This window comes from Panthera leo, chromosome A3 (genome assembly GCF_018350215.1).
Source record: "Panthera leo isolate Ple1 chromosome A3, P.leo_Ple1_pat1.1, whole genome shotgun sequence".
Taxonomy (NCBI): domain Eukaryota; kingdom Metazoa; phylum Chordata; class Mammalia; order Carnivora; family Felidae; genus Panthera; species Panthera leo.
In genome coordinates, this window is record NC_056681.1 from 81,898,215 (window position 1) to 81,924,549 (window position 26,335).

At 44.9% G+C, this 26,335-nt stretch overlaps 1 protein-coding gene across 1 annotated transcript; it reads left to right on the top strand.

The window, feature by feature from the left end:
• The first annotated feature begins 10,356 nt into the window (after nt 1–10,356).
• On the top strand, nt 10,357–17,765 carry LGALSL (galectin like). The gene is made up of 5 exons (XM_042932450.1): nt 10,357–10,475; nt 11,282–11,353; nt 11,504–11,592; nt 12,233–12,410; nt 14,617–17,765. The coding sequence occupies exons 1-5, from the start codon at nt 10,440–10,442 to the stop codon at nt 14,758–14,760; spliced, it is 519 nt and encodes a 172-aa protein (XP_042788384.1). The 5' UTR covers nt 10,357–10,439; the 3' UTR covers nt 14,761–17,765.
• Nucleotides 17,766–26,335: the final 8,570 nt, after the last annotated feature.

Sequence of the window (26,335 nt, forward strand, 5' to 3'; positions counted from 1 at the left end):
CAAATCTCAGCTCCGCTACCTGACCTAATTTGGCAAGTTAGCTAATCTCTCCATGCCTCAGTATTCTCATCTGCTAAATGGGAATAATGAAAAGACCTACCCCATAGGGTTGTCCTGTGGGTTAAATGAGTTCATCTTTGAACAGACACAGAAGTGCACTCACTGCCCAGATCCCCCTTCAAGGGAGGACCTGCTGTTCAGGTACAGAAAGGATGGTAAGAAGAATCCAGCTCTCAGCGACTTCAGTGCGTCTGGGCTGGCAGACACGCCAGAGGTCATGCCCTTCCCAGGGGAGCCCACATCTGAGGGGCAGGGGGGGAGGGGGTGGATATAAAGGCCACCCATTCTAGTCCAGCACAGGACACTGACAGGCAACGCTTGCCTCAGGCTCCCTGCCAGGTCGGCCAGCTGAGGCTTTGTTGAGCCTGCGTTGCAATTTGACATCTTCCTGCATTCTCCCCTTCTCTTCAAAGGTGTCCATCCCTAATAAGCATCTCACATCCCAAACTCTGTTTCAGCGATTGCTTCCAAAGACCTCAACCCGAGACAGCATTTGCCAAGGATTTACACAGTTACCTGGAGCACAGTGAACACTCTGTAAGTGCTTGTTAAATAAAATTAAATAAGGAATCTGGAAAGGCAGTACCTTCACTGCTCCTCCCTCTTAGAGAAGATGTTATAATTAATGTTCACGATCAGGTTATTTTAAAGAGCCTCAGAATCTCCCTAATCGGGATGAGGAAACAATGATGCTAGTATAACTATTGTATTGCTATGTTTACGCTTCAGGATATTTTTTTCACTACTATCTTTTCTGTGCTTCATCTTACCAACTCAACTTGTTATTGCTTGCAAGGGTATTTTGTGACATTTTAAAGTTAGGTTCAGTAATGTTTCCCAATGTCTAACATGACTTTATACATAGCCCCTATATGGCTTCTAGAATCAAGATTTCTCAGCGGTGGGAAGAACGCTCAGTGCCGTCTTTACAACCCAGGGCAGATTGTTCTCAGGCTGTGTAACAGGAGGGAAATGAGTGGACTCTGGCCTGGGGACCCTGGAGTCCTCAACAGCTCTGAGGTTGTATTTCATCTGCGAATTGTGGCTGTACCCAGATTCACTTCACTTCGTGAAGAAGAAAGAAAGGACCCTGCTCTCAAGGCCCTTACCCTCTGGTGTGGAAAGGCCACACCAAGTAATAAACAGGACAACCAAAGACGGAGGTAAATACCGTGGAGAAGATGAGGAGACCGTAAGGAGCCCTGGTAAGGGCCTAAATTAGGAAGGGCCTCTCATGGAAGGTGACATTTAGGAATTTCAGGATGAGAAGCCAGAAAAGTGTCTAGGGAAGCACATTCCCGAAGAGGAACAGCAAATGAAAAGACGCTGAGGAATAAGTGCACTTGGCTGTCGGGGGGATAACACCAGGAGGCCAGTTTGGGCTGAAGAGCAGCTGAGGGAGAATGTGGCCTCCAGGTGAAGTTGGGAACATGGGGCTTGATCCTATAGGCCTTAAAAGTCACAGAAAGGAATTAGGGTTTCATTCTAAATACGATGAGACCCCAGCAAGTGATCTTAAGGAGTGTTGACGTCACACAACTTATTTTCTAAAAGACCATGCTGACTAAACACAAGCTCAGCAGTGAAGAAGGAAGCTGAGTTACAATCTACTAAAAGATATGGCTTCTCCCAGGTTCCTGGGTGATGCTCTATTTTAGCATTGTGTCATTATTTCAAAGGGCTTTTAGGTGAACCTGCGGCTATTTCATGTGCCACTGTGAAGGCACTGAGAATGAACAATACTGTAGGTTAAAACCATCACCAGACCTGAAAAAATACTCCTCCTGCCCACACTCAGAAATTGCATCCATCCTGTGTTCTCACCAAGCCCATTCCTTCTTATTTCTCTCTATAGCGTATCAGCTGGCATTGGCTCGTCTGTATAAATCATCTAGAGCCAACCCTTGGTTGTAACATCTCTAGGATAATTGTTAGCTATATCACCTTGGCTTGAAATGGGATGATAATCATTTTTTGGCCTGTCCTGGCTATGGCATCAGTTTGTCAACGGTGACTAAAAGAGAAAAGGAGGAGCATTGGCCTCCTGAAAGACAGGGACTTCTGCCTTCCAAAGAACTGAATGTAAACAGGATGTGTTGGTTTGTCCTTAATTTTCTTTCAGACTAAGAAGCTACTTATTCAAGCCAGGTGGAGGAAGAACTGGTCCAGGAGAGCCCAGGGCTAACAGAAGGAGTAGGGAGGGGTCTGCAAGGCCAGGAAGGAAGTAGACCAACCTGCTCAGGGGAGAAGCTGGGATTACCAGGGAAATGAGCTATTTTGCATCATTAAGTGCTCATGCAACCCATGTGTGAGGTGGGCAGAACTGGCCAGGAATCCAGTTGTGGGAGGGCAGATTCCAGATCAGTGTTAAGGGGAACATCTGTTACCAGAGAAAGCTTCAGAGGATATAAATTTAATACTTGTGTCTCTGCCTCATTCATTAAAACACACACACACACACACACACACACACACACACACACACAATTTTTTAAAGCATGAGTTTCCTCTCTTCTCCTGATGGAGTTTTCCCTGGCATTAAATGGATGGGATCAAAAACAAGCACGGGCAGCTACTTTGTTTTCTCTCTCCAAGTAACTTGTGTTTATTCTTGGTAATTAAAATGAGGATTGGCTTTTCAGAAAAGCTGAAGATCTTCCTTCCGCCCCCATTCAACCCAGCCTTGACACACACGCGCAGGCTCGCCAGGCATCTTGAAAATCCGTGCCCAGCCCAAGCCGTCCTGAATTCATAGAGTTCCGACTAGTTCTTATGTATTGGAGCAACACTGAGCCAACGCCGGCCAAGGCTGTGAATGAAGAAAATGTGAGTTTCATCAGTGTAGACTGCCAACTTGAACTTCTTCTGCAATTTAAAGCATTTCTTCAACTCTTCATTTAATCTTTCTCTGTGGGATAAATTAATCATTTGAACAATTCAGGCCTAAAATAAATGCGTAGCAGATCATCTAAATTTAGATAGAAAATGTGTTATCTGATTGGAAGTGGAACGTAACCAGCCTCTGGATCCAAAGCATTTCATTTTTATTTTCTGGGCTATGCTGCCATATTGGCAAGGAGCGCTTAGACCCATTCTGAACCTTCTCAGATGGAAGAGGCAGGGTGCAGGGGAGGAATCTGCAATCTGAGGAGACTAGAGATACCCCCAAGAAACTCATATGAAGAGAAGGGCAAGTATTTTAAGTGCAAGCATGTGTATGGTTGCTTTTATTTATTTATTTTTTTTAAGAAAGTAAAAAATGACCATACTGACAACAAAGAACCCGGCTCCATAAGGAATAATAAATAAATAATAAATGAATGAATAAATACATGAAATCTGTTTTCTCTGAATCTCTTTGGTTGGTCAAATCTGGATGCCGAGTTTAAATTTCCGGGTCTGCCAGCAGTAGCACTGCTAGGAATTTACCCAAGGGATACAGGAGTACTGATGCATAGGGGCACTTGTACCCCAATGTTTATAGCAGCACTCTCAACAATAGCCAAATTATGGAAAGAGCCTAAATGTCCATCAACTGATGAATGGATAAAGAAATTGTGGTTTATATACACAATGGAGTACTACATGGCAATGAGAAAGAACGAAATATGGCCCTTTGTAGCGACGTGGATGGAACTGGAGAGTGTGATGCTAAGTGAAATAAGCCATACAGAGAAAGACAGATACCATATGGTTTCACTCTTATGTGGATCCTGAGAAACTTGACAGAAACCCATGGGGGAGGGGAAGAAAAAAAAAAAAGAGGTTAGAGTGGGAGAGAGCCAAAGCATAAGAGACTCTTAAAAACTGAGAACAAACTGAGGGTTGATGGGGGGTGGGAGGGAGGGGAGGGTGGGTGATGGGTATTGAGGAGGACACCTTTTGGGATGAGCACTGGGTGTTGTATGGAAACCAATGTGACAATAAATTTCATATATTGAAAAATTAATTAATTAATTAATTTCCGGGTCTGTCCTGGCTGGCAGTCCGCGTTCAGAAGCTGTGCTGTGTTCATCCCTACTCGGCGTAGTTCACCCTTTAAGAAACCCAGAAGTCTGTGTCACCCAAACACATTTCTCTACAAACCAAAAGACTCCCTGGCAGCATGCGGCCAGAGTTTCCCTGCCCACTAGCTGGGATTTCCAAATGACCGCTACATCTGAATGTTGGTCTCCTCCCAGCTGGCCAAGCCGTGCAAGTTTCCATGAAACTACAAAACTAAGACACCCTTTATGCCACTCGACAACAAGAAAGTAAAGTCACAGAGGCAATAAAAAGGAGGACAATAAACCAGCAAATGAAAACAGAAACATCCAGCATAATGACAGGGGTGAAATTAGGCCTGGGGCGCCGTCACACAGGCCCGTCACATTCCTTGTTGGAAAAAGGCTGGCCCCTAAGACCAGATCCACCTCTTGGGATTGCCGAAAGGTGAGGCTGGGGAGAAGGCGCAGAAGCGCATCCTCAGCTCTCAGGATACGCCCAATGCCATGCTGGAAAGAATCTTAAAATATCTTTCATTCATGCTGCTGGCTCCAAACGCCGAAAGCAGTGTTCTTTATGTTTTCCTCGGCAGAATACGTTCACTGCTCCGTCAGCTCTCTTTACCCCTCCCAGGAGTGAGCTCTCTCTTGGGACAGGGTACACCCCAGGAACTCCCAGACACGCTAAAGGGCCCACAGTGACATCCCCAGGGTAGGAAACAGCAAGTACTTCTGAAGCCCCGAACTCCTCCGGGGAATGGGTTCATTATTATCTTCTTCAGCGTGGATGGTTTCTGAAATCAATCCTTCTTGTGCTAAAGTAATTAAAACACAGGCAGGAGGCTGACTCTAGTTTCCTCATAAATAAACCGAAAATAATGAAAGGTTAGGAACTGGCATTGACTGCCAAGCTTTATGTCTGTCCCCTAATTACTTTCGTACATCACAGATTTGTGCGTGTCTGAAATAATTATTTGATAACAGTGACCATAGTTCCTAAAATAATTAAGAACTGTAATCATGTATTGAAATATAGAAAAATAGCTTGATAAATGTTCGCCCTCCTACCTAACTAGGTAAACAAAAGAACGCTGACTTTGTATGTTTTGCTGCTTACATGAATATTTCTCTTGAGCAGAGACTGGCCTGACAAAAACAATTATGGGGAGTTGAAAGGCTGAAAGGCCTATAAAACCGAGCAGTGTTTTCCTCCTCAAAATGGGCTGCAACCATTTTGGGGGGTCTGGGGTGGGGAGGGCATCGAGCCACAGTATAAAATAAGTTAAGCGTTGGGATGCTTCAATTTCACTGTATTCAAGGGGAGAAAGGGCACATTGGGTTTATCAAAAATAAACATGGCAATATTATAAAGCAGAGTGTAAAATTCTCAATATCACAAAGGCATTCTGAGCTGGGGGCTGTATGTACATGGGCCTTCACAGGCCCTCCTTCATGTCAGGCATTCCTCATGAGACCCTTTGTGAAGTGCTCTTGCAGTGTCAGGAAGAAACGACTTGCAGAATACAAAGCCAGGTGTTTCTGGTGTGCAAAGTTTCTTTTTTTTTTTTTAATTCTTTTTTTTAACATTTATTTATTTTTGAGACAGAGACAGAGCATGAACGGGGGAGGGGCAGAGAGAGAGGGAGACACAGAATCGGAAGCAGGCTCCAGGCTCTGAGCCATCAGCCCAGAGCCCGACACGGGGCTCGAACTCACGGACCGCGAGATCGTGACCTGAGCCGAAGTCGGATGCTTAACCAACTGAGCCACCCAGGCGCCCCTGGTGTGCAAAGTTTCTACTCGAGATTAGATTGGAGAAATCTCATTTCTTGTATAAAAATATGAATGATAGGAATCTTAAAGCACATTGCAGACAACCGGTCTTGAGTTGGGGGTAATTTTGCACTCCCCACTGCCACCCCGTCGGGCACAGCTGTCAATGTCTGAGGACATCATTGGTTATCACAACTTGGAGTAGGGGAGTGTTACTACTGGCATCTAGTGCTCAATGTCCTCTAATGCACAGGACAGCCCCCCACAACAAAGAGTTTCCCAGCCCAAAATGTCAACAGTGCTGAGGTCAGGAAACCCTGCTCTAGCCAAAGTGTATACATACACACAGACAGAAAACTAGTGGCCTGAAGGTCAAAGTCAGGCCTTGGGGATCAGGGCCCTCAGAAGGCCTATGAAGGCAGTCACAGTGCAAGGCAAGGAGACACATGTCTATCTGCACCAGGCAAGAGACAAAACGTAGCCGCGGGGCACAGGGGTTCAGCTAGTTGCCAGACCAGGGAGATTTAGACTTCAGGCCATAGATGGAACGGCAATGTGGTGTTTGAAGATGTGCTTTTGTGGGACTGTGAAAGTTGCTGTACGCATCTGATCAGAAATGTGCTGTCTCCTCCAGAAAACGGCCTTAATCCTCCAAACGGGAGAGAGCCGCCCCCCTCAGTGCTCAGGCTATAGGTCCGAGGTCCTTATTACCTTACCAACCACTACCTTCTGCCACTGGTTCTCAGAGTGAGCTGTAAGCTCCTCGAAGACAAGACTCGTGCCTTTTCAAATATTTCCTTGTCCATGGGATCATAGAGCAAAGCAATCCCCATGAAATGGTTGTTGAATTTACATCAGTGTTGTAGTGTCCCCCCAATATTAGAAACACTGCATGCACACGTGTGAATAAAACATGTTACATGGGAAAAGAAAAAGGAAGTGATCTACTATTTTCATCTGGAAAAATCCTTCAGCAAACTCTACCTTCAAAGACCTGTTTATACTTCTTTTTTGATGCTAACCATCTGCCTGACTGCCTTCCCCCTTTCTTGAGCCTTTTTAGCAGTTTCCACTAGTAATGCGGTTCATCTTGAAATTTCACTGCTGCATCTCATAAAAGGGTCACAATCTTGGTTAATGTTATTTTAGACGTAAATGCCTGAGATCAAAGCACAGGGCAGTTTGCCTATCCTTCACTACACAACTAAAAATAAAAATTAATTAGGCTCTATAATTTGTTAATTTGCTAATGACTTTTCCCTGTAAAAAGCAGTTTGACTCTGCTCAGCTTCAGTTGTAACAAAAATTTGATTTAGGCTTTCTCCTTCCTCTTCATATTCAAAATGAGTCACTCTATAGACTGAGAAGGAATCAAGCATTTTGGGGATAAAAAGTAGTTTGGGAATAAAAGGCAATTTTGGAATAAAAGGCAATTTTCCATGTTAAAGTATTCTGGGAAGCTTCAGTACCTTCCTATTGTTCCCATTCCCAAGATGTAAGAAACTCATCCCAAGCAATCCAAATATCTTCAACTCCACTTACAAAACAAATCAAAGGACTATTTTTCACCTTATAAAGGTGAAGATTCAACCCAAGATTGCTTTCATTCAGCAGCACTTACTCTCAAAGCCATTCAAATTCAGATGATGTTTACACATCTTTTCAGGAATCAGAAGAACTTCCTAAGAGCTAAGAAGGAATGACAAAAGAGCCCAACCCCTTAATTTTGCAGGTGAAGAAACAGGCTCAGAAGGCAATATGAACTCTCAGAGCCACATAATGATAACAGCTAGGACTTATATCAAAGGCCCACAGCTTCTCACATCTTTATCACTTCCACCCTGTCTAAGCCGTCATTATACCGTAGCGGGCCTGGTAGAGAAGTCCTACTTCTACCCTCCCACCTGTGCCCTCCCCTCCCCACAAAGATCACTCCACACAGCAGCCAGAGGGACATATCTACAACAGAGGGAAAACTAGGTCACTCCTTTGCTCAGAAACTTTGGATGTCTTCCCACCTCCCTTAGGTGAAAGCTAATCCTCACGTGGCCTACGCAGCCTAATCTATTTGTCATTATTTGTCTCTTCTATCAAAGCACCCAACGCTTTCTTCACTGGATCCTGACCCTTACAGTTCCATCCACCAGAAACCCCTTCTTCTAGACTGCCAAATGATTCCCTCCCTCCTTTCCTTTCTTCTGGGGTTTTCTCAAACATCACTTTACCAGAGGTGGCTTCTCTGACCACCTCTATGTAAATAACACCATTCCACCTCCTCTCTCTCTCTTTCTCTCTCTCCCTCTCTCCCACCTTGCTTTCTTTCCTACTTTTTCTAACACTTTTACTACCTGACACATTACATATTTATTTATTCATTGACTGCCTTTCCCCACTAGAAGATCAAAAAAAAAAAAAAATCCCTGCTGGATCCCCAGACAGTATTTTTTTTATAAAAAATTTTCTTAATGTTTATTTATTACTGAAAGACAGAGAGACACAGAACATGAGCAGGGGAGGGGTGGAGAGATGGAGAGACACAGAATCCGAAGCAGGCTCCAGGCTCCGAGCTGTCAGCACAGAGCCCAACACGGGGCTCGAACTCACAGACCGCGAGACCATGACCTGAGCCGAAGTCAGATGCTCAACCGAGCCACCCAGGCGCCCCTAAACACTCAGTATTTTTGAAGTCTAAGTGCTACTATGTGCCAGGTACTATTCTAAGGAAGGTACAAGGACCAATTTACTCAGCCTTCCCAACAAGAACCAACTATTGTCATCACTGTCATCTCTGGTTCACGGATGAAGAAACTAAGGCACAGAGAAGCTTAGAAACTTGTCCAAGATCACTCAGCTAGTAAACGGTAAATCCAGAATTTGAACCCAGAGCACAGGCTCTTTAACCACCGAGACGTATTGTGTCACGCTTAACTAATGACAAAAAATGACTTCAGTGTTTTTTTCCCCACACCATACTCTCAGAAATTGGGATACATTCCAGTGTGCTTTCAAAATGTCAGCAGTTTCCTATAACTGCCTAATATTTTAAACAATCGCTAAGACTCATAAACAGGAGCAAAAATGTGAGCCACAGTTCTGATGCACTTGGGTGTCTAATTCAGAGCACACAAACCATAGGACTGTGACATACACATGTGTGCAGGCAACTCTCCACACTGGACTGGGATTACCATTATTAGCTCTGGTCCATAAAGGGAAAGCTAAGACATAAAAGCTGCAGTGATGTTCCAGGACACACAGCCAGGAACAGTGGCTGGAAGGGAGCCATTGAGGGCCCCTCTGGGACTGCAGCAGGCCACACATGCTCCCTGCTTATTAGTGTAAAACACCCTGGTGACTCACACAGTGGAATGCTTAAGCCAAGATGTCACCTAATAGAGGGTATGTTGATACAGCTTTATCTGAGAAGTTACATAATCATCCCAATGTGGAAATGCCAAAAAGGAATTTGTGCCTTGGAATAAAAGAGAGATGTACCCCTGGGAATGACTGACTCCACAAAGGATATAAGGAGTTTTCCAGTGAGAAAGTTATTACCCTAGACAGAGCAGGTGACTTGTAAAAAACAGGTCGCAATGGGGGCTAAGGATTCACTATGGGCAGTTCCACTTGGTTAAGACTTAGCCAGACCCCTGCCCTAGACAGTCTCCAGTGTCCCCCAGACCCGCCCCCTCCCACAGGGCAGAAAGAGGCCTATTCTGTTATCTAGCCTCCTGGGATATAAAAGTCCTTACTTTGAGTCCTTTCTGCCTCTTGCTTTTGGGTCAAATATTTATTTATTTAAGTCTAGAGACTTCATTATCTTTCTACCCTAGGGGGCCGAATGAATCTCCCCTTCCACTCTGTAGGAATTTTCTGAAAGAACTTACTCTCTGAAAAAAATCTCGAGCTCTGGGACACCGCTCCCACCCTCCAGTCTTCCCTTGACCTCTGCCTCCGTCGTTCCACCTGCCCCAGGACGTGACAGAAGGAAAGAGGTTGGCTGGAAGGGAGGGGCGAAAGTGTCACAAGCACCTGTCACCTGCCTGGCCCTGGTCCCCACCTCCCCAGCCCCCAGAACCTCCGCCCTCCCTCCCGCACGCCCCGACTGCGACTAGCCCGTCCCTCCCGCCCCAGCCTCCCGCCACCTTCCAATGGCCAAGGGGCAGGGCAAGCTGAGCAAGCCGCGGCAGCCCAGCTGGGTCCCCGCCCTGTTCCCGGTTCCCGAGCCGGGCCCCTGCGACCTTTAAATGCCGCCCAGGGCCAGCGCGACGCGGCCTTCGCCACCCTTCTTCCTCGGGCGGCGACAGCAGCACCCCGAGGAAGAAAGCAGCCCCGACCGCGCAGCGGCGGTCCGGCAGCAGCGGCCACCTCCGACCTCCCGGCCCGAGCCGCCTCCCGCTCCCCTCCCCCTCCTCCCCGGCCCAGCCTGCCTGGTCGGCGCCTGGCCCCAGGCGTGCGCGCACGCGTGCCCGCCTGTGTGTGCGCGCGCCCGAGCCAGCCTCGGACCCGCGCCCCCGCCCGGCGCAGGACCGCCCCGGGATCCCCGCCCGCGCGCCGCGTCCCACGTCCCCCGCCGCCGCCGCCGGGCCGCCAGCCCTGCACCCCGGCGCGCAGTGCAAGAAGATGGCGGGATCCGTGGCCGACAGCGATGCCGCGGTGGTGAGTGCGGAGGGGTGCACGCGAGGCGCCCCCTTCCCGCGGCCCCGCACGCCGCCGCCTGCTCAGCCTGGCTGCGGCGGAGAGGTGGCTGAGGCCCAGCCCGGCGCCCCCCGCGTGGGAAGGCGCCGGGTACCTGTTAGCGAGCGCCGGCTGTGAGAGGCAGGCCTGGGGGGCAGGCGGGGCGCCCCGGGTGCAGCCGAGGGAGCGTGCGTGGGGGCGGACGGCGGCATGGGGGTGACCGACAGCCCCCTCGATGCCGTGCAGCCGGCGGCCAGGTGTGTGCACGTTGCACGTGTGAGTGTGCGCGTGTGTGAGTGTGTCTGGGGCGCGCGCCCCGCCGCCGCCTCCGACGTCCCGGGGATTCCCCCTTGGAAATGGGTCTGGCCCGGGGGCTCCCGAGAGAAGTTGAGCGCGGCCCTGCACTCCAGCCACGTCCTTCGGGACAGGCCTGGGCGACAGCGGGTCCAGAGGCGTTTGCATTTAAAGAGGGGCCTGTCCTCCACCGACGCGGGGCTCGGGCTCCCCGGTGTGCCTCGACCTGGATTTTGATCCAGATCTGAAGGTCTGGGGATCTTCAGAAGCTTAGCTACCAGGTGGAAAGGACGGGTTTTGTTCCGGGGCTTTCTGCGGCTATTCAATGGGCTGTGAGGTGGCAGCATTTGCAGACGCTGCCTGTGTCCTGCCAAGGCTGCTGGATTCAGCCAGATCCCTGTAGGTTCTTCCCCACCCCTTCCCCTTCCCCTCTCCCGCCCCCACCCCCAAAACTAGAGCCTTTGGAAAGCCAATCTGTGTGCTTCTATTTTTAGAAACTAGATGATGGGCATTTAAACAACTCTTTGGGCTCTCCAGTTCAAGCCGACGTGTACTTCCCACGACTGGTAAGTGATTTAGTTATGTGCTCTGTGTCTCCGCCTGTACCCATTTTCTTTCTAACTGCATTTTCTAATGAGTCAGGTCCCCAGGATCTGAGGGCTTGGCTCTTCCCCTACAGGCTGTAAACTTCCTGCTTCTCCTGTCATCCTTTGCAGATAGTTCCATTTTGTGGGCACATTAAGGGTGGCATGAGACCAGGCAAGAAGGTGTTGGTGATGGGCATCGTAGACCTCAACCCAGAGAGGTAAGACAGAGAGTCCTTGTCACGGGAAGGCTTATCAGGGAGTTACAAGGCGGCGCCCACTCTTGTTGTGGTTTATTGCCCCTCCTCCTCTCCCTGTGGCCAGTGTTGCTAGTTAGAAGCGCCAAGAAAGTACCATGTTCCCATGAAAAGAATGTGTATGAATCCTAGCCATCATTTGTCCAGACAGCTATTTATATCAGAGATTATAAATATAGGCCCACATCATTTTCTCTTTGACCCTTAGGGAGGCCAAAGGATTTTTTTCTAAGGGTTTTTAAACATGGTGCTTAGAGCAAGATCTGTCAATGTAAATGGCAAGCAGACTTTACAAGATATTATTCCCCTGGTCAGTTTCTGGGGCTTCTTCTGAGAATTCTGAAATGGATTAAGGTACAGATGTGTGGGTGGTTTGAAGTATCTGACATCCCTAATATCAGTCCTTTTGCAAAGCCTCCTTTAGGTATCAAAACGCCTGGCTTGATTGTAATCCTCCTTCTCCATATGTAGCCCAATTCCCTGTGTAAAAAGTGGCCCATTAAAAGCAAACACACCCTGAGAAGAAGGAGCAAGTATGGGGGCCTGAGTTATTGACAAGTGTTGTCATGGCCAACCCTGATTAACGAGGTAATTTTCTGTTCAGCTTTGCCATCAGCTTGACCTGTGGTGACTCTGAAGACCCTCCCGCCGACGTGGCAATTGAACTCAAAGCTGTGTTCACAGACCGGCAGCTACTCAGAAATTCTTGTATATCTGGGGAAAGAGGTGAAGAACAGTCAGCAATCCCTTACTTTCCATTCATCCCAGACCAGCCATTCAGGGTGAGTACCTCGAGTGCCTCAACTCTAACTGCTGGCAGGGTGATGATGCTGTTCTCCTGCAGTGTATGCCAAGAAGGCTTTAAGCAGCCAGAATTTTTGCATGTCCAGGAAATTTGTCACCTGACGGCGAAAAAAAGAAAAAAAGATCAAAAGAGCTCTGTTTGCTGATAGGAATTAATACCATACTAGCTCTTGGCTCTATTTAGCTAGTACATTTAGTAAATAAACCCATGTCTGGCTTGCTAAGAATAAATACTTTTCTATGTAGTACTCAACCTAGTACTGGGAACGTAATCTATACTGGCCCCGAAACACCTGATTAATAAATAATAGTAAGTGCTAGAATTTTCCTCAACCTGTAAGGAGTAGTAAGCCTTATTGGTTGTGACCTTTTAAAGAATATAGTGATGATCTTTTCATTGTTTCTTGTTGCTTTTGCCTGTGTGGCCTGGTCCTGTTTCTGCCTCTGGGTTAAGTAGCCTCAGTGTGTTTTATTGCCACAGGCTGTGTGGCTGACAGACTCCTTCTCTGGGGCCTAGATGAGTATAAATTGGCTCTCCACTATCTCGTGGGCAGGAAGCACAGCCCAAACTTCCCATCCAACCAAGCAATATGAGTAGCACCTTCCTCTATGAAGGCCAACACCAAGAGATGCAAGTAGTGTGGGTAATGTGTTAGGAAAGGATTTACTGAACTATCAGTCCTGGTGATGAAGTTGTCTGCATTATACCTTGTTAACATACATCACAATAATGACAACTCAGTTAAAAGCTCCCTGTTGCATATAAGCCTACTAAAAGCACAGCTATCCTTAACCTGTTGCTCTTCATCTAGAAATTTACAAGGGCCTTATAAAGAAGTAGTGGGAGGAATAAGAATCCACGAGGTCTACATCAGTGATAGAATCAAGATTGTTGTTCTCATCGTAGCCTGGGGAAGGCAACCCTGTCCATGTCCCGTGCCCTCCCCCTTCTCTAGAATGGTAATGACCCCTTAGACTCCTCTTGACTGTGACAGGTTTTTTTTCTTCCTTTTTTTGTTTTTTTGACCGTGACACTTTCTCAATGATGAATCTTAATGCGTAGCTCATGAGTATGAGTAACCAGAGCTTCTGACGGCCAAGAATATAATGCTCCCCAACAACCAAATTGAAATGAAATCAGCCCTTCTTGGTGATACAATTTTAGTAATAATATGTATTAACTGTGACTAATATCACATATAAAGTCTCTTCTTGCATGGGAGCCACCAGTGCTTTTAATGAATACATAGTACAGAACCAATGATTAAAATGTATGGTGAATTACTTGAGGAAAAGAGGAAGAAAAAGCTTTTGCCATATGGAATCAGCATTTCTGTTTAGCTTAACAAAGCCTTGTTAATTACACCTGGTCCAGTGGTAATTACCTCCTCTCTGCTGTAGTGTTTACCATGTTTGAGTGTCTAGACTGTTATTACATGCTACTAAGGGGGTACTGGTTCTGCTTTGTTAGGGTCTTCTCTGAGGGTAGGACAGAATTGTGCAGGGGATGGAGGCACCTAGGTGGCTTCATCAGTTAAGCATCCGACTTCAGCTCAGGTCATGATCGCACAGTTCATGAGTTTGAGCCCCTCATTGAGCTCTCTGCTGTCAACAAAGAGCCTGCTTCAGATCCTCTGTCTCCCTCTCTCTCTGCCCCTCCCTCTCTTGCTCACGCTCTCTCAAAAATAATTATTTTTTTTTTAAAAAGAAAAAAATGGTTCAGGGGATGACAGTGGAGACATTATGTGTCATATAAATAAATATATGCTACTTTATGTCCCTTTCTGGAGTACGAGGAGAAGGGAGAAATTAAAGCATGAATAAATCTTTAAAGGATATTGAATAGCATAGAGCAATGGTTCACAAAGTGTGTTCCTCATTCCAGCCATGCCCGCATCGTGTTGGAACTTGATGGAAATGCAGATTCTTAGATCTTACCCTCGACCTACTAAGTGGATAATTTGGGGGGTGGAGCCCAGCAATCTGTGTCGTAACAAGCCTTCTGTATGAGTCTAGTACACCCCGATGCTTGAGAACCACTGAAGATGGTGCCTTTCTCTAAAATTAAGTATTATTTATTTGTTTTCCCCAGCAGGGTTCAGTGAAATTGTGAATTGAGATAGATGATGATTTAAAAAAAAAAAAAAAAAAAGAAGAGATGGATGATGATTTTGTTTCTTCCAGGTGGAAATTCTTTGTGAGCACCCACGTTTCAGAGTGTTTGTGGATGGACACCAACTTTTTGATTTTTACCACCGCATTCAAACGTTATCTGCAATCGACACCATAAAGATAAACGGGGACCTCCAGATCACTAAGCTTGGCTGACACTGTTTAAACCACCTCCGTTTCAAATAGGATCAGGTGCCACGACTATCTGACTGTCGGTCTGGAAGAAGTGTCCTAGCAAGATCTGGAGACTTAAAAAGAAAACAAAAACAAAAAAGCAAGCTTCCCTGTCTCTTCTTTCTGTGCAGTTTAGACCCAAAATGGCAACTTCAGACTGTGGTTTGCCCTTAGGAAGCCGTCAGAACAAAGACACCGAGCCATTATTTCCAGAACCAAGTAATACATTTATGCTGGATTTTATTCAGACTAAACGGACATGGATTTGTGATAATTTGTGATTTGGTAACAAGTTATTCATCTTTTCAAAACAAGGTGATACTTAGAAACAAAAGTGCTAAAGACCTAAAACAACACCACCAACAACAAAGACGGTACACCGAAATCAACTCATTTCTGCACTGAAGTGGGATCGTGTAGCACAACCAACATTTTAGTCAGGGTATTTACATAGAATGTAGGTTGTTCGAGGTTTGGTTGGTTTTGTTTTTCTGGTTTCTTCTTTTTTTTTTTTTTTTTTGTTTGTTTTTGCACAACATAATGTTAATTCAGATTTTGAAAGCTTTCTCGGAGTTATTTATTTATACTCAGTGTATGTATTAGGGAATGATTAATGTCTCAAAAACAAGTTATGAACTTTTGAATGTACAAATATCTTAGGTCCAAAGGGGAAAATTACTTATTACAATCATGAAAGAATTGTATCTTCCATACCCCTAAACTTAGGATCTCTTGATATAAATTGCTGTAAGTGCTTTTGGGAAAACTTGGCAACATTTCGATAAAACTGCTTTTCAAGTAATCGACGATTACATGAATTCTATTTACGTGACTTTTTCTCCTTACTGTGAATTAGCACAGTATTGGCTTCCTTAAGACTAATTAACTACTTTTTCCTAGGTCTTTATAACAGCTCATTAAGTTGTTATTAAACTGATTGAAAACATATAACAGATGATTGCATAGACAATTTTTAAAATAACTGTTATATAAACTTTTAAAAGTATACTATGAAAATGATTCTGGAATGCAATGTAAAGCAGAAGCAAGTGGCCCCAAATAACTTACTTGGAAGTAATTTATATCAACTTAAGCTGTTAGCTCATTGTATTACTTTTATTATGTGACCCTCGCCAATGTCCCTAAGCAATGCCTTTGGAGCTTCAGAGGAGAGGATGCTTCCCGCTGTGTTGGCTGTGCTGAGACATTAGGATAAGAGGGGATCCGGATTAGGAAATGATCCAGTTAGTTTATCTGGAAGGTTAACTCCCAGAACTCCAGGTCTCTTGAGCCCAGCCAATAGTATGAATGCTTCCACTTAAGCTGGAAGAGTTTCCGTGCACTTGTGGAACTGATCCATCCGACAGCAGAGCGTCATCGGGAGGAGCCTGCAGTACTGTAAATGTCACCACACGGCAAGGGATGGTCGGAGTCCTGGGCACTGGACGTCACAAAGTGCATTGGCCCTGGAGAGAAGGACCCCTGGCATTGCTTTGGTCAGGTAGTGGGGAGGACTGAGGGATGCTGGGGTGGGGGTGTATTTATATATAATTTAGGTTTTGTTTGTACAGCATACTGCATCATGTTATGACACGTCCTTGCCCTGCTTTGCTTTGGAGTATTTTTTACACAACATGCAGAGACACGGAAGTGGCCACGTCATTTTCACGTGTCGAGAATGTAGACAGTGTTTCAGTACCAAAGTCTTAAGAAAAAGCAACCTAAAATTGTGAATTTTTTATAGGTGATGTATTTGGGTTCTTCTCAACTTTGAAACTGTTTAGCACAGTTCCACTGTGTTATAGAAGAAGATACTTTATCCAACGAGACTGGCTGAGCATTGAAAAGCTTTATGTACCAGCTGACTTAATCAGCCATGTTCAGCCAAGAGGGCTGTTCTGTGGCTCCAGGTATTTTCAAGTCTATGATTAACTTCTCGTGGCTTCTCAAGCCACTAGATTTTGAGGAGTGTTTGTACAGGCATTTAGAGGGCACCCTGAACTATATTTGTAGGGGTTTTGGTGGAAGACCCCCACGGGAGGTTTCCTTTGAGTGGCTGTCCATCCCCACGCACTGCATAATTCAGCAGAAACCAGAGGAGCTGGGTGTGTTGATTGGAAATGACACTGTTCTCTCTACCTATCGGCTAACTGCTTATCGGCCGAGCCCTTACGCAGCTTAGTGTGAAGATACACTGTTAACCCTTCCTTTCTCTGGGAGGCCAGTGGGAACCTCTTGGTTAAGCCTGTTGGAATTAATCTAAATGATGTGATGGTTTGATTCAGGTATAACGAAATTAGCAGGGGGGCTGTGTTAATCATTAGCTGGAAACTGGAAACAGTGTTCTTGCCTCTCATTGGCATGTGAGGTATAAGGTGGGAATTCAGGGTGGAAAGTGCAATTTAAAGCTTCACAGGAGAGCATTTGGGTATGTAAGGAGTTATTTCTGACCAGAGCCTAATTTTGCAATATGACCAAAACCAAGGAATATAAATAACAGTCAGGCTCTGGGGGAACGAAAGGCAGGCTTTAGACAATCTGTCCATTTCTGCATCAAAATTGAATTGAATGTGTATATCTACTTAAAAATTAATAGAAGTGACTTCTGCTTTTTGGGCTGTCCCAGAATTGTCTGAAAAATACTATTTTTTTAAAATTTGAAACCCCGTTTCAAATCTTGCCAACCTCAGTTCAAAACCCCTAAGAGATCACTCTTGGAATTGATGGTGACTTGTTAAAATGGCAAATCCTTTCATTTGTACTAAAAAAATATATATCCAAAAAGAGGGAGGGAGCCCTGTGGCCTTGAGAGAGACAGCCTTGGCATTTTCCGGCATTAATGTAGAAATAATGTTCTTATGATGACATATTTTCAAGGAAACACTTTCTTATTTACTGCGTGGTGTAAAATGTTGCTAAATGTGTTCTTACATTATTATGTCACTGCTAAAAGTTATTTGCACTATAATAAAGGAATTTTCTACAAAGCGGTTTCTGGTTTGTAACATGCTAAATTTGGCACCAGATATGATGTACTTAGTATAAACCAAACGGTATTAACAGTGTTCCCTCACTTTAATATATGCTCCAAGACCACTTGTTCACATGTTTCCCACTTTGATAAACTGATCAAGGGAAGGAAGGTGCCTCGGAGACCTAATGAGTTTATGTTGTGTGTACAATGGGTTTTCTTTTTAAGTATAATTTATATACAGTAAATTCACTTTGATGTACAATTCCACGGGTTCTAACGCATGCATAGATTCCTGTTAACCACCACCTCAACCGGGATACAGAATTGTTCCATCACCCCCCAAAATTCCCTTGTGCTATCCTTTTATAGTTAAATTTGCCCCTCACTCCTAACCCCTAATCAGGCAACCACTGTTCCCTGTCCCCTCTCTATAGTTTTGCCTTTTCCTGAGTGTCCTAGAAAGAAAATCATGCAGTACGTAATCTTTTGAGGTCGGTTTTTTCCCATTTGCGTAATGCATTTGAGATTCATGTGGTGTGTGTATCAATAGTTTTTATCGCTCAGTAGTGTTCTATTGTATAGATGTACCAATTTCTTTATCCATCTACCTGTTAAGGATGCAGTGGGTTCTTAATAAATCATTACATATAATCTTAGCACAGTATATATACAAAAGCAAGACTGAATATCCATGTCTTCTCTTTCCTGCGGTTTGAATGATTAGGAAGGAAACTTGATTCCTTGGCTATTCTGCCTACAAATAAAACTATAGCTTATAGAAGTTTGCCTAGCTTCAGTTTGGGAGGTAAGCAGAGATATTTACTCACATGCTGGTTCTAGGGTCCTACTTAACGCCTTAAATGTTTTTATTAATCCCTTTTTTCCATTTTTATTTTTCAAAGATGCAACGTTATGAGGCATGATTCTGTCACAGCTTTTGCAGTTAAGTATAGGCAGGGAGGCACCTATATGCGCACCTGTTAAGGTGGGGACAGTTTGCTGACACTATTGGAAGGAGATGGGGGAACTTCCGTGCCCCACAGCCTTGCTAGAGAGATCCCTTTTGAAATATGACATTATACTTGCTTTGTGACAGCATTGTGGATTAGATGGTGTGGAAGACAGCTATAATTGGAGCCTCCAAGTGCCTCAAACACTGAAGGTCTTCACTCATGCAACAGGTATTTATTGAGCTGTGCCAGTTGCTGTTCTAGGCACTCAGACAATACATCAATGAGTAAGACTGACGAAGGTCTCTGGTGGGTTTAAACTTTAGTGTGCCTAAGAATCACCCAGAAAGCCCGCTTAAAGGCGCAAGCCCAGCCTCATTCCGGGAGATTGTTTCAAAAGATCTGGAGTTGGTCCCAAGAGTTTGTATTTTTAGGAAACATCCTGGATCCCAAATTAAGGAGCTCTGCCTTGGTGAATTCCATACACATTCACCTAATCAAACTGTTGGATTGTATGGGGCTGTGATACTCTGATCTGTGCATATCTTCCTGTGAAAATTGCATTTCAACGCAGGGACGTCCTTGCACTCCCCCAAAAAATCATGCAACTGTCATTACAGCTCTACAACTATGTGCCAACATCCCTGATTTAACCTCTTCCTCTCCTCACTCTATCCCTACCTCAAATATAAGACACTGAAGTAAAAGAAAGTGCCTTTCAACCAAGTTTTATAGAAATCTTCCTTATTTGGATTGACTTTGGACCTCAGGAGGACCTGACACCTGTTTTAAACAGTGGATGCTCTGAGAAAGATTGAGGTTCTGGGGGAAGGCTGCCTTCCTTATTGGTAACAATTTCAATCAGTTACTCATTGGAGAATTGTCAGGGTGGGACCCAATCGTTACTCTGAGACAAATAACACAGAGTGACGTATAACTTGTAAAGAGGTCAGAGGGCAAGTAGTAATGGCCCAAATGAGCTATTCCTGGCATTTTGGAAATGAATTTAGAGTCTTCCTTTCACAAGAAAAGGCTGCAACACTGCGTGCATGCCTTGCTTACTAACCACCATGTTAATTTCACAATGATTCTTCCCTAAAAAAAAAAAAAAAAAAAAAGCCTCCTGCACAAGGCCAAGAACTGCCTTGCAAGACAAACACTAAATAATTAATTAAAATGGGTGTATACAGATGCCAAAACAATACTCAACCAAGACAGAAGGGGAAGAAATAGCCACTGACGCTTTCTCTTGCTTTGATACACCTTCCATCTCCCAGGGAAAGATGGTGACCAGGTGAGCAAAGTCTTACAGAAGTAAGGAGACATCGTTCTTTGAAAGGGCAACAGACTGTCCCTAAATAATAGGCCCTGGGAAGCCCCAAGCCAGCCATGAGCCTTGGGGACGATATGAGGTTTGGGGGGCCTTCCAAGGTTTCATGAGTAAGAATGATAGCAAATGTTTGCTAATGACCCCAGCAACTCCCTCTCTGTAAGTCTTCTGTCATTAATTCTAAACCGAGAGATGAAAATAATCAAAGCTCACCTAAACAGCTGGTCTGGGAACAGGAGGGAGAAGCAGTGAGTCTGTGGTGAGAGGTGAGAATGGGGCACCCCTGCCTCAGGGATTCCTTGTGGAAGCTTAGGTAGGCACTTTATTTATTTACTTTTTTTGAAAGAGGGGGAAAAATGTTTTAATTGTTGAAATACATTAGTAAATTGAGTAATCTGCATTGCAGCACTAAGTGCTAGACGCAGTTACCATCACATTAAGAACTTTCCAAATATCACACTAACCATCAGTCACCAGTTCAAGTGGGCACTTTAAACTTCCTGCTTCACTTTGCCTCCTGTGAGAAACGGAAATCATGACACTGTATCATCATTGTATCATCATGTTTGGAGAGCCAGAGGTAATAGCAGTTGGGGCAGGAGTAAAACATTTGTCACGATTGATAAAGCCAGAGTGAAAATAATCATGATACCAACTCCTGTAGCAGTTCTCCACAAGGTTGTAAAACAGTAAGAAAAGCGCCAGTGTTTGAGGCTGTGTCTAATCCCTTGGAATACGCTTTTAATATTGTCTCATGGAAGTCTATTTTATTTAAAATCTAGCCAAAGTTAGCAGTGTGTTAGGCAATATTTAAAATGATGTTTGTAAAATACAATTAGAGATTTTTTATGCTGAATTATTACATTTGTTCCAATATGAGAAGCATGGGTTTCTCCTAATGCAGTAAAAATAATCTTTAGTTCAACATAAAATGATTTTTCATGTTACATTAAAAAGTGAATAAGGAAGACATGCACAAAAAAGATAAGGAACTACTGAAAACAGTTCTTTTAATGAGAATCTTCATGGAGTAGTGTGGTCTGTTACTCTAAGATGCTAATTCACCATTCATTTATCCTACATTTAAAAAAAAATTTTTTTATGTTTATTTATTTTTGAGAGAGAGGGAGAGACAGAGTGTGAGCAGGGGAGGGGCAGAGAGAGAGGGAGACACAGAATCTGAAGCAGGCTCCAGGCTCTGAGCTGTCAGCACACAGCCCGATGCGGGGCTTGAACCCACAAACCATGATATCATGACCTGAGCCGCAGTCAGGCACTCAACCGACTGAGCCACCCAGGTGCCCCATCCTACATTTTTTTTTAACTTTAGAGAGAGAGAGCACATGCACACAAGTGGGGAGGAGGGGCAGAGGGGGAGAAAGAGAGAGAGAGAGAGAGAGAGAGAGAGAGAGAGAGAGAGAGAGAGAGAGAATCCCAAGCAGGCTCCATGCTCAGCTTGGAGCCCCATGACCCTGGAATCATGACCTGAGCTGAAATCAAGAGTTGGATGCTCAGCCAACTGAGCCACCCTGGCACCCTTATCCTACATTTTTTAAATCTTTAAATAAACAAAAAACCCACACATTATGGACAAGTCCAGTGTCTTTATCTGAGGAGGTTGGAAAGAGACCTGTTCTCATAAGACTCTGATTAAAATCCAATATTGGGGTTACCTCACAGTTTGGGGTAGAAGGCAACTAACCTTCATTCTCTTTGCTTTTGTAAGCAGTGTAAATTCCTGACTTGGGATTCCCCCTGGCAATCCTCAATAACTTTGAAATTACATAAATGCTTTTTAAAAATTCAGCTTGCTCAACTGAAAGGGCAAATACTTTTATACAGTTCACGCTCTTAAAGCATGTCTGTATAGTTATTCATGCCCATAGTTCTTCTCTCTCGTAATGGAATCACTCATAACTGGATGCTAATGTAGTGAAGCTGGGATTAAACGGAGCACTTTTATATGAAGGCTCCGTGTTGGACACCATGGGTTATAAAAAGAGATAAAGGACATATGTCATCTACCTGGAAGAGTTTATGATCTAACTGGAAAGACAGGTCATGGACATATAAAATACACATAAAGATACACGTCAACAAATAGAGCCAGTCTGAGTGGGCAGAACATTACATGCTCTAGGAGTTCCAGGGGACAGGGCTTGCTAGGGTGACCCAGGGGCAGCGTCTGGGTCCAGAAGACTTCAGCTGGGCTTCCAAGGGCCCGAATGCCCTTTGCACCTTCGTGCTACACCAACCCCCCCTCCCCCGTACATACCAACTTTGGGTTTGAGCTGAGGGGCCAGTGTTATGTCTCCAAAAGTTCAGTGATGTAGTTGAAATTCTGGCCTCCCGAAGCAAGTTCAAGGAGGAATTTGCTATTTTTAAATTACAAACCACATGGGTCTCTGGTAGAGAGAAGACCTTCCTTTCAGAAGCCTCCAGCAAAGAAAGGGCTACTTCATAGAATATCTATGGAGAAATCATATCATAGATGCATTTCAAGTACTCAACTTCAGCCCCACCATTTGGCACCAAAATACAAAACAAAGCAAAAAAAAAAAAAAAAAAAAACCACCTTGTATAGAAAGGAACCATTAAATACTCCGCCTGTCATCCCACTGGAAGAGCAAAGGGCCTGAGAGTGGGGATGTGACTCAGATGTGCCTTCTGTGATTGAGCTTCCTGGGCCTCACAGCTGAGCCCTCAAAGGTCCTCTAAGATCCCTGGGCCCACGTCTAAAGATACCATTGATCTTTCCTGTGCCTCGCTCCTAACCACCAACCAGATTCTCCTTCTGGTGCTCCACCAGAGGAACAAAGACCTTCTCCATCACTGAATGAAGAACTGCATTGTTGAATTTACTGAGAACTAGCCTCCAAAGTGACCCCTTCTTAAGGGATTTTTTCCAAGGGAAATTTTGTCCCTGAGCTTTCCATGCTGACTTTTGTACCTAACCACATGTGACAGATTTCCACCGTTTAGCCCAAGTAAACAGTTTTATTGTTTATACATGATAGCCAGCTTCTTGATAGCAGAATCCATTTTCTGAGCTCTGGTTCTAGATAGGGATGTCCAGTAAACTTTCTGGGGCATTGGAGAGATTCTGCAATCTGCATTGTCCAATACAGTAGCCACCATCTACACGTGGCTGTTCAGCACTTAGAATGTGGCTAGTGCCTACCATACTGGACAGCGCCCGTCTAGAACATCAGACTGTGCTGAGCTTATGCTCTGTCTAGACCCTCAGGGAATTTTGTAGGCGGCAGAACTTCCTGTTTGAACCTAAGCCGCACTTACCCACAAATTCAGGAAAGTCTAGGCACTTTCTGAAGGCATATTCATATGACAGACCAAGGTGCCTCTGGGGAAGAACACACTGCAGAGGAAGAGAGAGTCCACAAGGCAGTTTGTTCCAGGAAGGCAGGCAAGCTTCCAGAGAAAGTGATAACTTTGCAGTCACTTCTGTGTTGTCCCTCACGCCGTCCCAGGCCCAAGTCAGTGGAGCTATACTTGAATCCTAGAACAAGGGGCTGCAATAAACACCCCGCTTCCGTGTGAACCCCACCCCTCAGAGAGCTGAAGAGTGAGGTAGCAGCAGCACGGGCAACATGTAGTCGTGTACCCACCGACGTTTCCCATGCACCTCGTGCGTTCCAGGCATGGTGCTAGATGCTGGCAGCCGTGTGGGCAGCTGCCATGGCACCTGCCTGGGCCTGAGTCTTCAGCAGCCTCTGCACAGCTGTCAGCAGTACGACAGATGCCACCGAACAGCGTCAGGAGCATAGCCGTCCATCTCAGAATCGCAATGGTGGTCAGAAGCCTTTATTTATTTTTATGACTCACGCCATCGTGTTTACATGTTTGTCTAACCCATAAGTGGTTGGCCTCCTGTGAACAGTCTTGGGTTGACCTAAAGCCACGATTGGAGGAAGACCCAACACTTTTTCATATCCTCAAAAAGCCAACCTACTCCAGAAAGCGTTTGGGAACAAGAAATTTTATGGGTCATTTTGTGGGAAGACAAGTCTTTTATCACACACCACTCAAAAAAACAAGGGAATAAAAACCCTTAGTAGACATTTTTTTCTCCCCAAGTCCCTCTTTAACTTCTAGCCCTTTCCAACGCTCTCCGAGGCAGTTTCTGTATCTCCCCAATTGCCTGCCTTATGCAGAGAGCTATTTGGCCTGTACCAGCTCTCCAAAAGGGGCTTTTAAAAGGCAATTTTCACCACAGGGGAGATTCAGGCCCCATGAAAACTGAGAATTCTCTATCATGCCATTTCCTAGTTTCTTTAACACTTTGCCTCATTTCCAAAACAACTCAAGGAAGCGAAGAGTGAGGACATCAAAACAGGTGGGGAGGAAAATGCCAGAACCTCCTGGTTCTTTCTGTCCTCAAGACTCAGGCTTAATGTCTCCTCTTCGACTTCCCTAATAATTGTAAAGAAGTTGCCTCTTGGGGCACTTGGGTGGCTCAGTTGGTTAAGCGACAGACTTCGGCTCAGGTCATGATCTCATGGTTCATGGGTTCGAGGCCCGCGTTGGGTTCTGTGCTGATAGCACAGAGCCTGGAGCCTGCTTTGGATTCTGTGTCTCCCTCCATCTGCCCCTCCCCCACTTGCACTCTGTCTCTTTCTCTCTCTCTCTCTCTCTCTCTCTCAAAAATAAACAAACATTAAAAAAAAAGTTAAAAATGGAACTACCCTATGATCCAATAATCACACTGCTGGGTATTTACCCACAAAATACAAAAACACTAGGGGCACCTGGGTGGCTCAGGCGGTTAAGTGTCTGACTTCAGCTCAGGTCATGATCTCAAAGTTTGTGAGTTCGAGCCCTGCGTTGGGCTCTGTGCTGATAGTTTGGAGCCTGGAGCCTGCTTCAGATTCTCTGTCTCCCTCTTTCTCTGCTCCCCCACTCACACTCTGTCTCTGTCTCAAAAATAAATAAGCATTAAAAAAATTTTTTTAATACAAAAACACTAATTCAAAGGGATACATGCATTCCTACGTTTACTGCAGCATTATTTACAATAAGTCAAACTATGGATGCAGCCTAAGTGTCCATCAACACACACACACGCATACACACACATAATGGAATCGTACTCAGCCATTAGAAAAAATGAAATCCTGCCCTTTGCAACAACATGGATGGAGCGAGAGAGTATAATGCTGAGTGAAATAAGCCAGTCAGAGAAAGACAAATACCATATGATTTCACTCCTGTGTAGAATTTAAGAAACAAAACAAATGAGCAAAGGAATGAGAGAAACAGAGAGAGAGACCAAGAAACAGACTGGTGGTTACCAGAGGTGAGCTGAGCACGGCGATGGGTGAAATAGGTAAAGGGGATTAAGAGTACATTTATGATGAGCACTGAAAAATGTATAGAATTGTTGAGTCACTATGTTGTACATTTGACACTATTATAACACCGTATGTTAACTATACGGGAATTTTTTTTTTAATTTTTTTTTAACATTTATTTATTTTTGAGACAGAGAGAGACACAGCATGAACGGGGGAGGGGCAGAGAGAGAGGGAGACACAGAATTGGAAGCAAGCTCCAGGCTCCGAGCCATCAGCCCAGAGCCCGACGCGGGGCTCGAACTCGCGGACCGCGAGATCGTGACCTGAGCTGAAGTCGGACGCCTAACTGACTGAGCCACCCAGGCGCCCCTTTAAGTTAATAAAAAAAAAAAAAGAGGGGCACCTGGTGGCTCAGTCAGTTGAGTGCCCGACTCTTGGTTTTGACTCAAGTCATGATCTCACTGTTCGTGAGTTCAAGCCCCACATCAAGCTCTGCACTGACAGTGTGAAGCCTGCTTCAGCTTCTCTGTCTCCCTCTCTCTCTGCCCCTCCCCTGCTCGTGCTCTCTAAATAAAAAAACAAACAAACTTTAAAAAAGAAATACTGTGCAAAGGAAAAGAGCATTAGGACAGACAGATTGGGGTTCAAATCTTGCTGCTTGCCAGCTCTGTGATCTCCCTGTATAAGTTTTGACAAATCTGAGCCTCAGTTTTTTCTTCTGTAATATGGGACTGCAAAAATCTTTGCAAGATTATTATAAGGATTAAGCAAAAGACTATCCCTGTGGCACTTAGAATAGTGCCTGGAATGTAACGAGAGCTCAACAAACAGTTTCTGTGAGAACTATGTCAGATGGGCGCCTGGGTGGCTCAATTGGTTAAGTGTCTGGCTTTGGCTCAGGTCATGATCTCACAGTCCATGAGTTCAAGCCCCACGTCCTGTGCTGACAACTCAGAGCCTGGACCCTGCTTCGGATTCTGTGTCTGCCTCT

Excerpts from the sequence above, each read along its gene's own strand:
- LGALSL (XM_042932450.1), top strand. The coding sequence starts at position 10,440 with ATGGCGGGATCCGTGGCCGACAGCGATGCCGCGGTG. Across the intron at positions 10,476-11,281 it reads CCGACAGCGATGCCGCGGTG|AAACTAGATGATGGGCATTT; the intron begins GTGAGTGCGGAG and ends TTCTATTTTTAG. Across the intron at positions 12,411-14,616 it reads TCCCAGACCAGCCATTCAGG|GTGGAAATTCTTTGTGAGCA; the intron begins GTGAGTACCTCG and ends TGTTTCTTCCAG.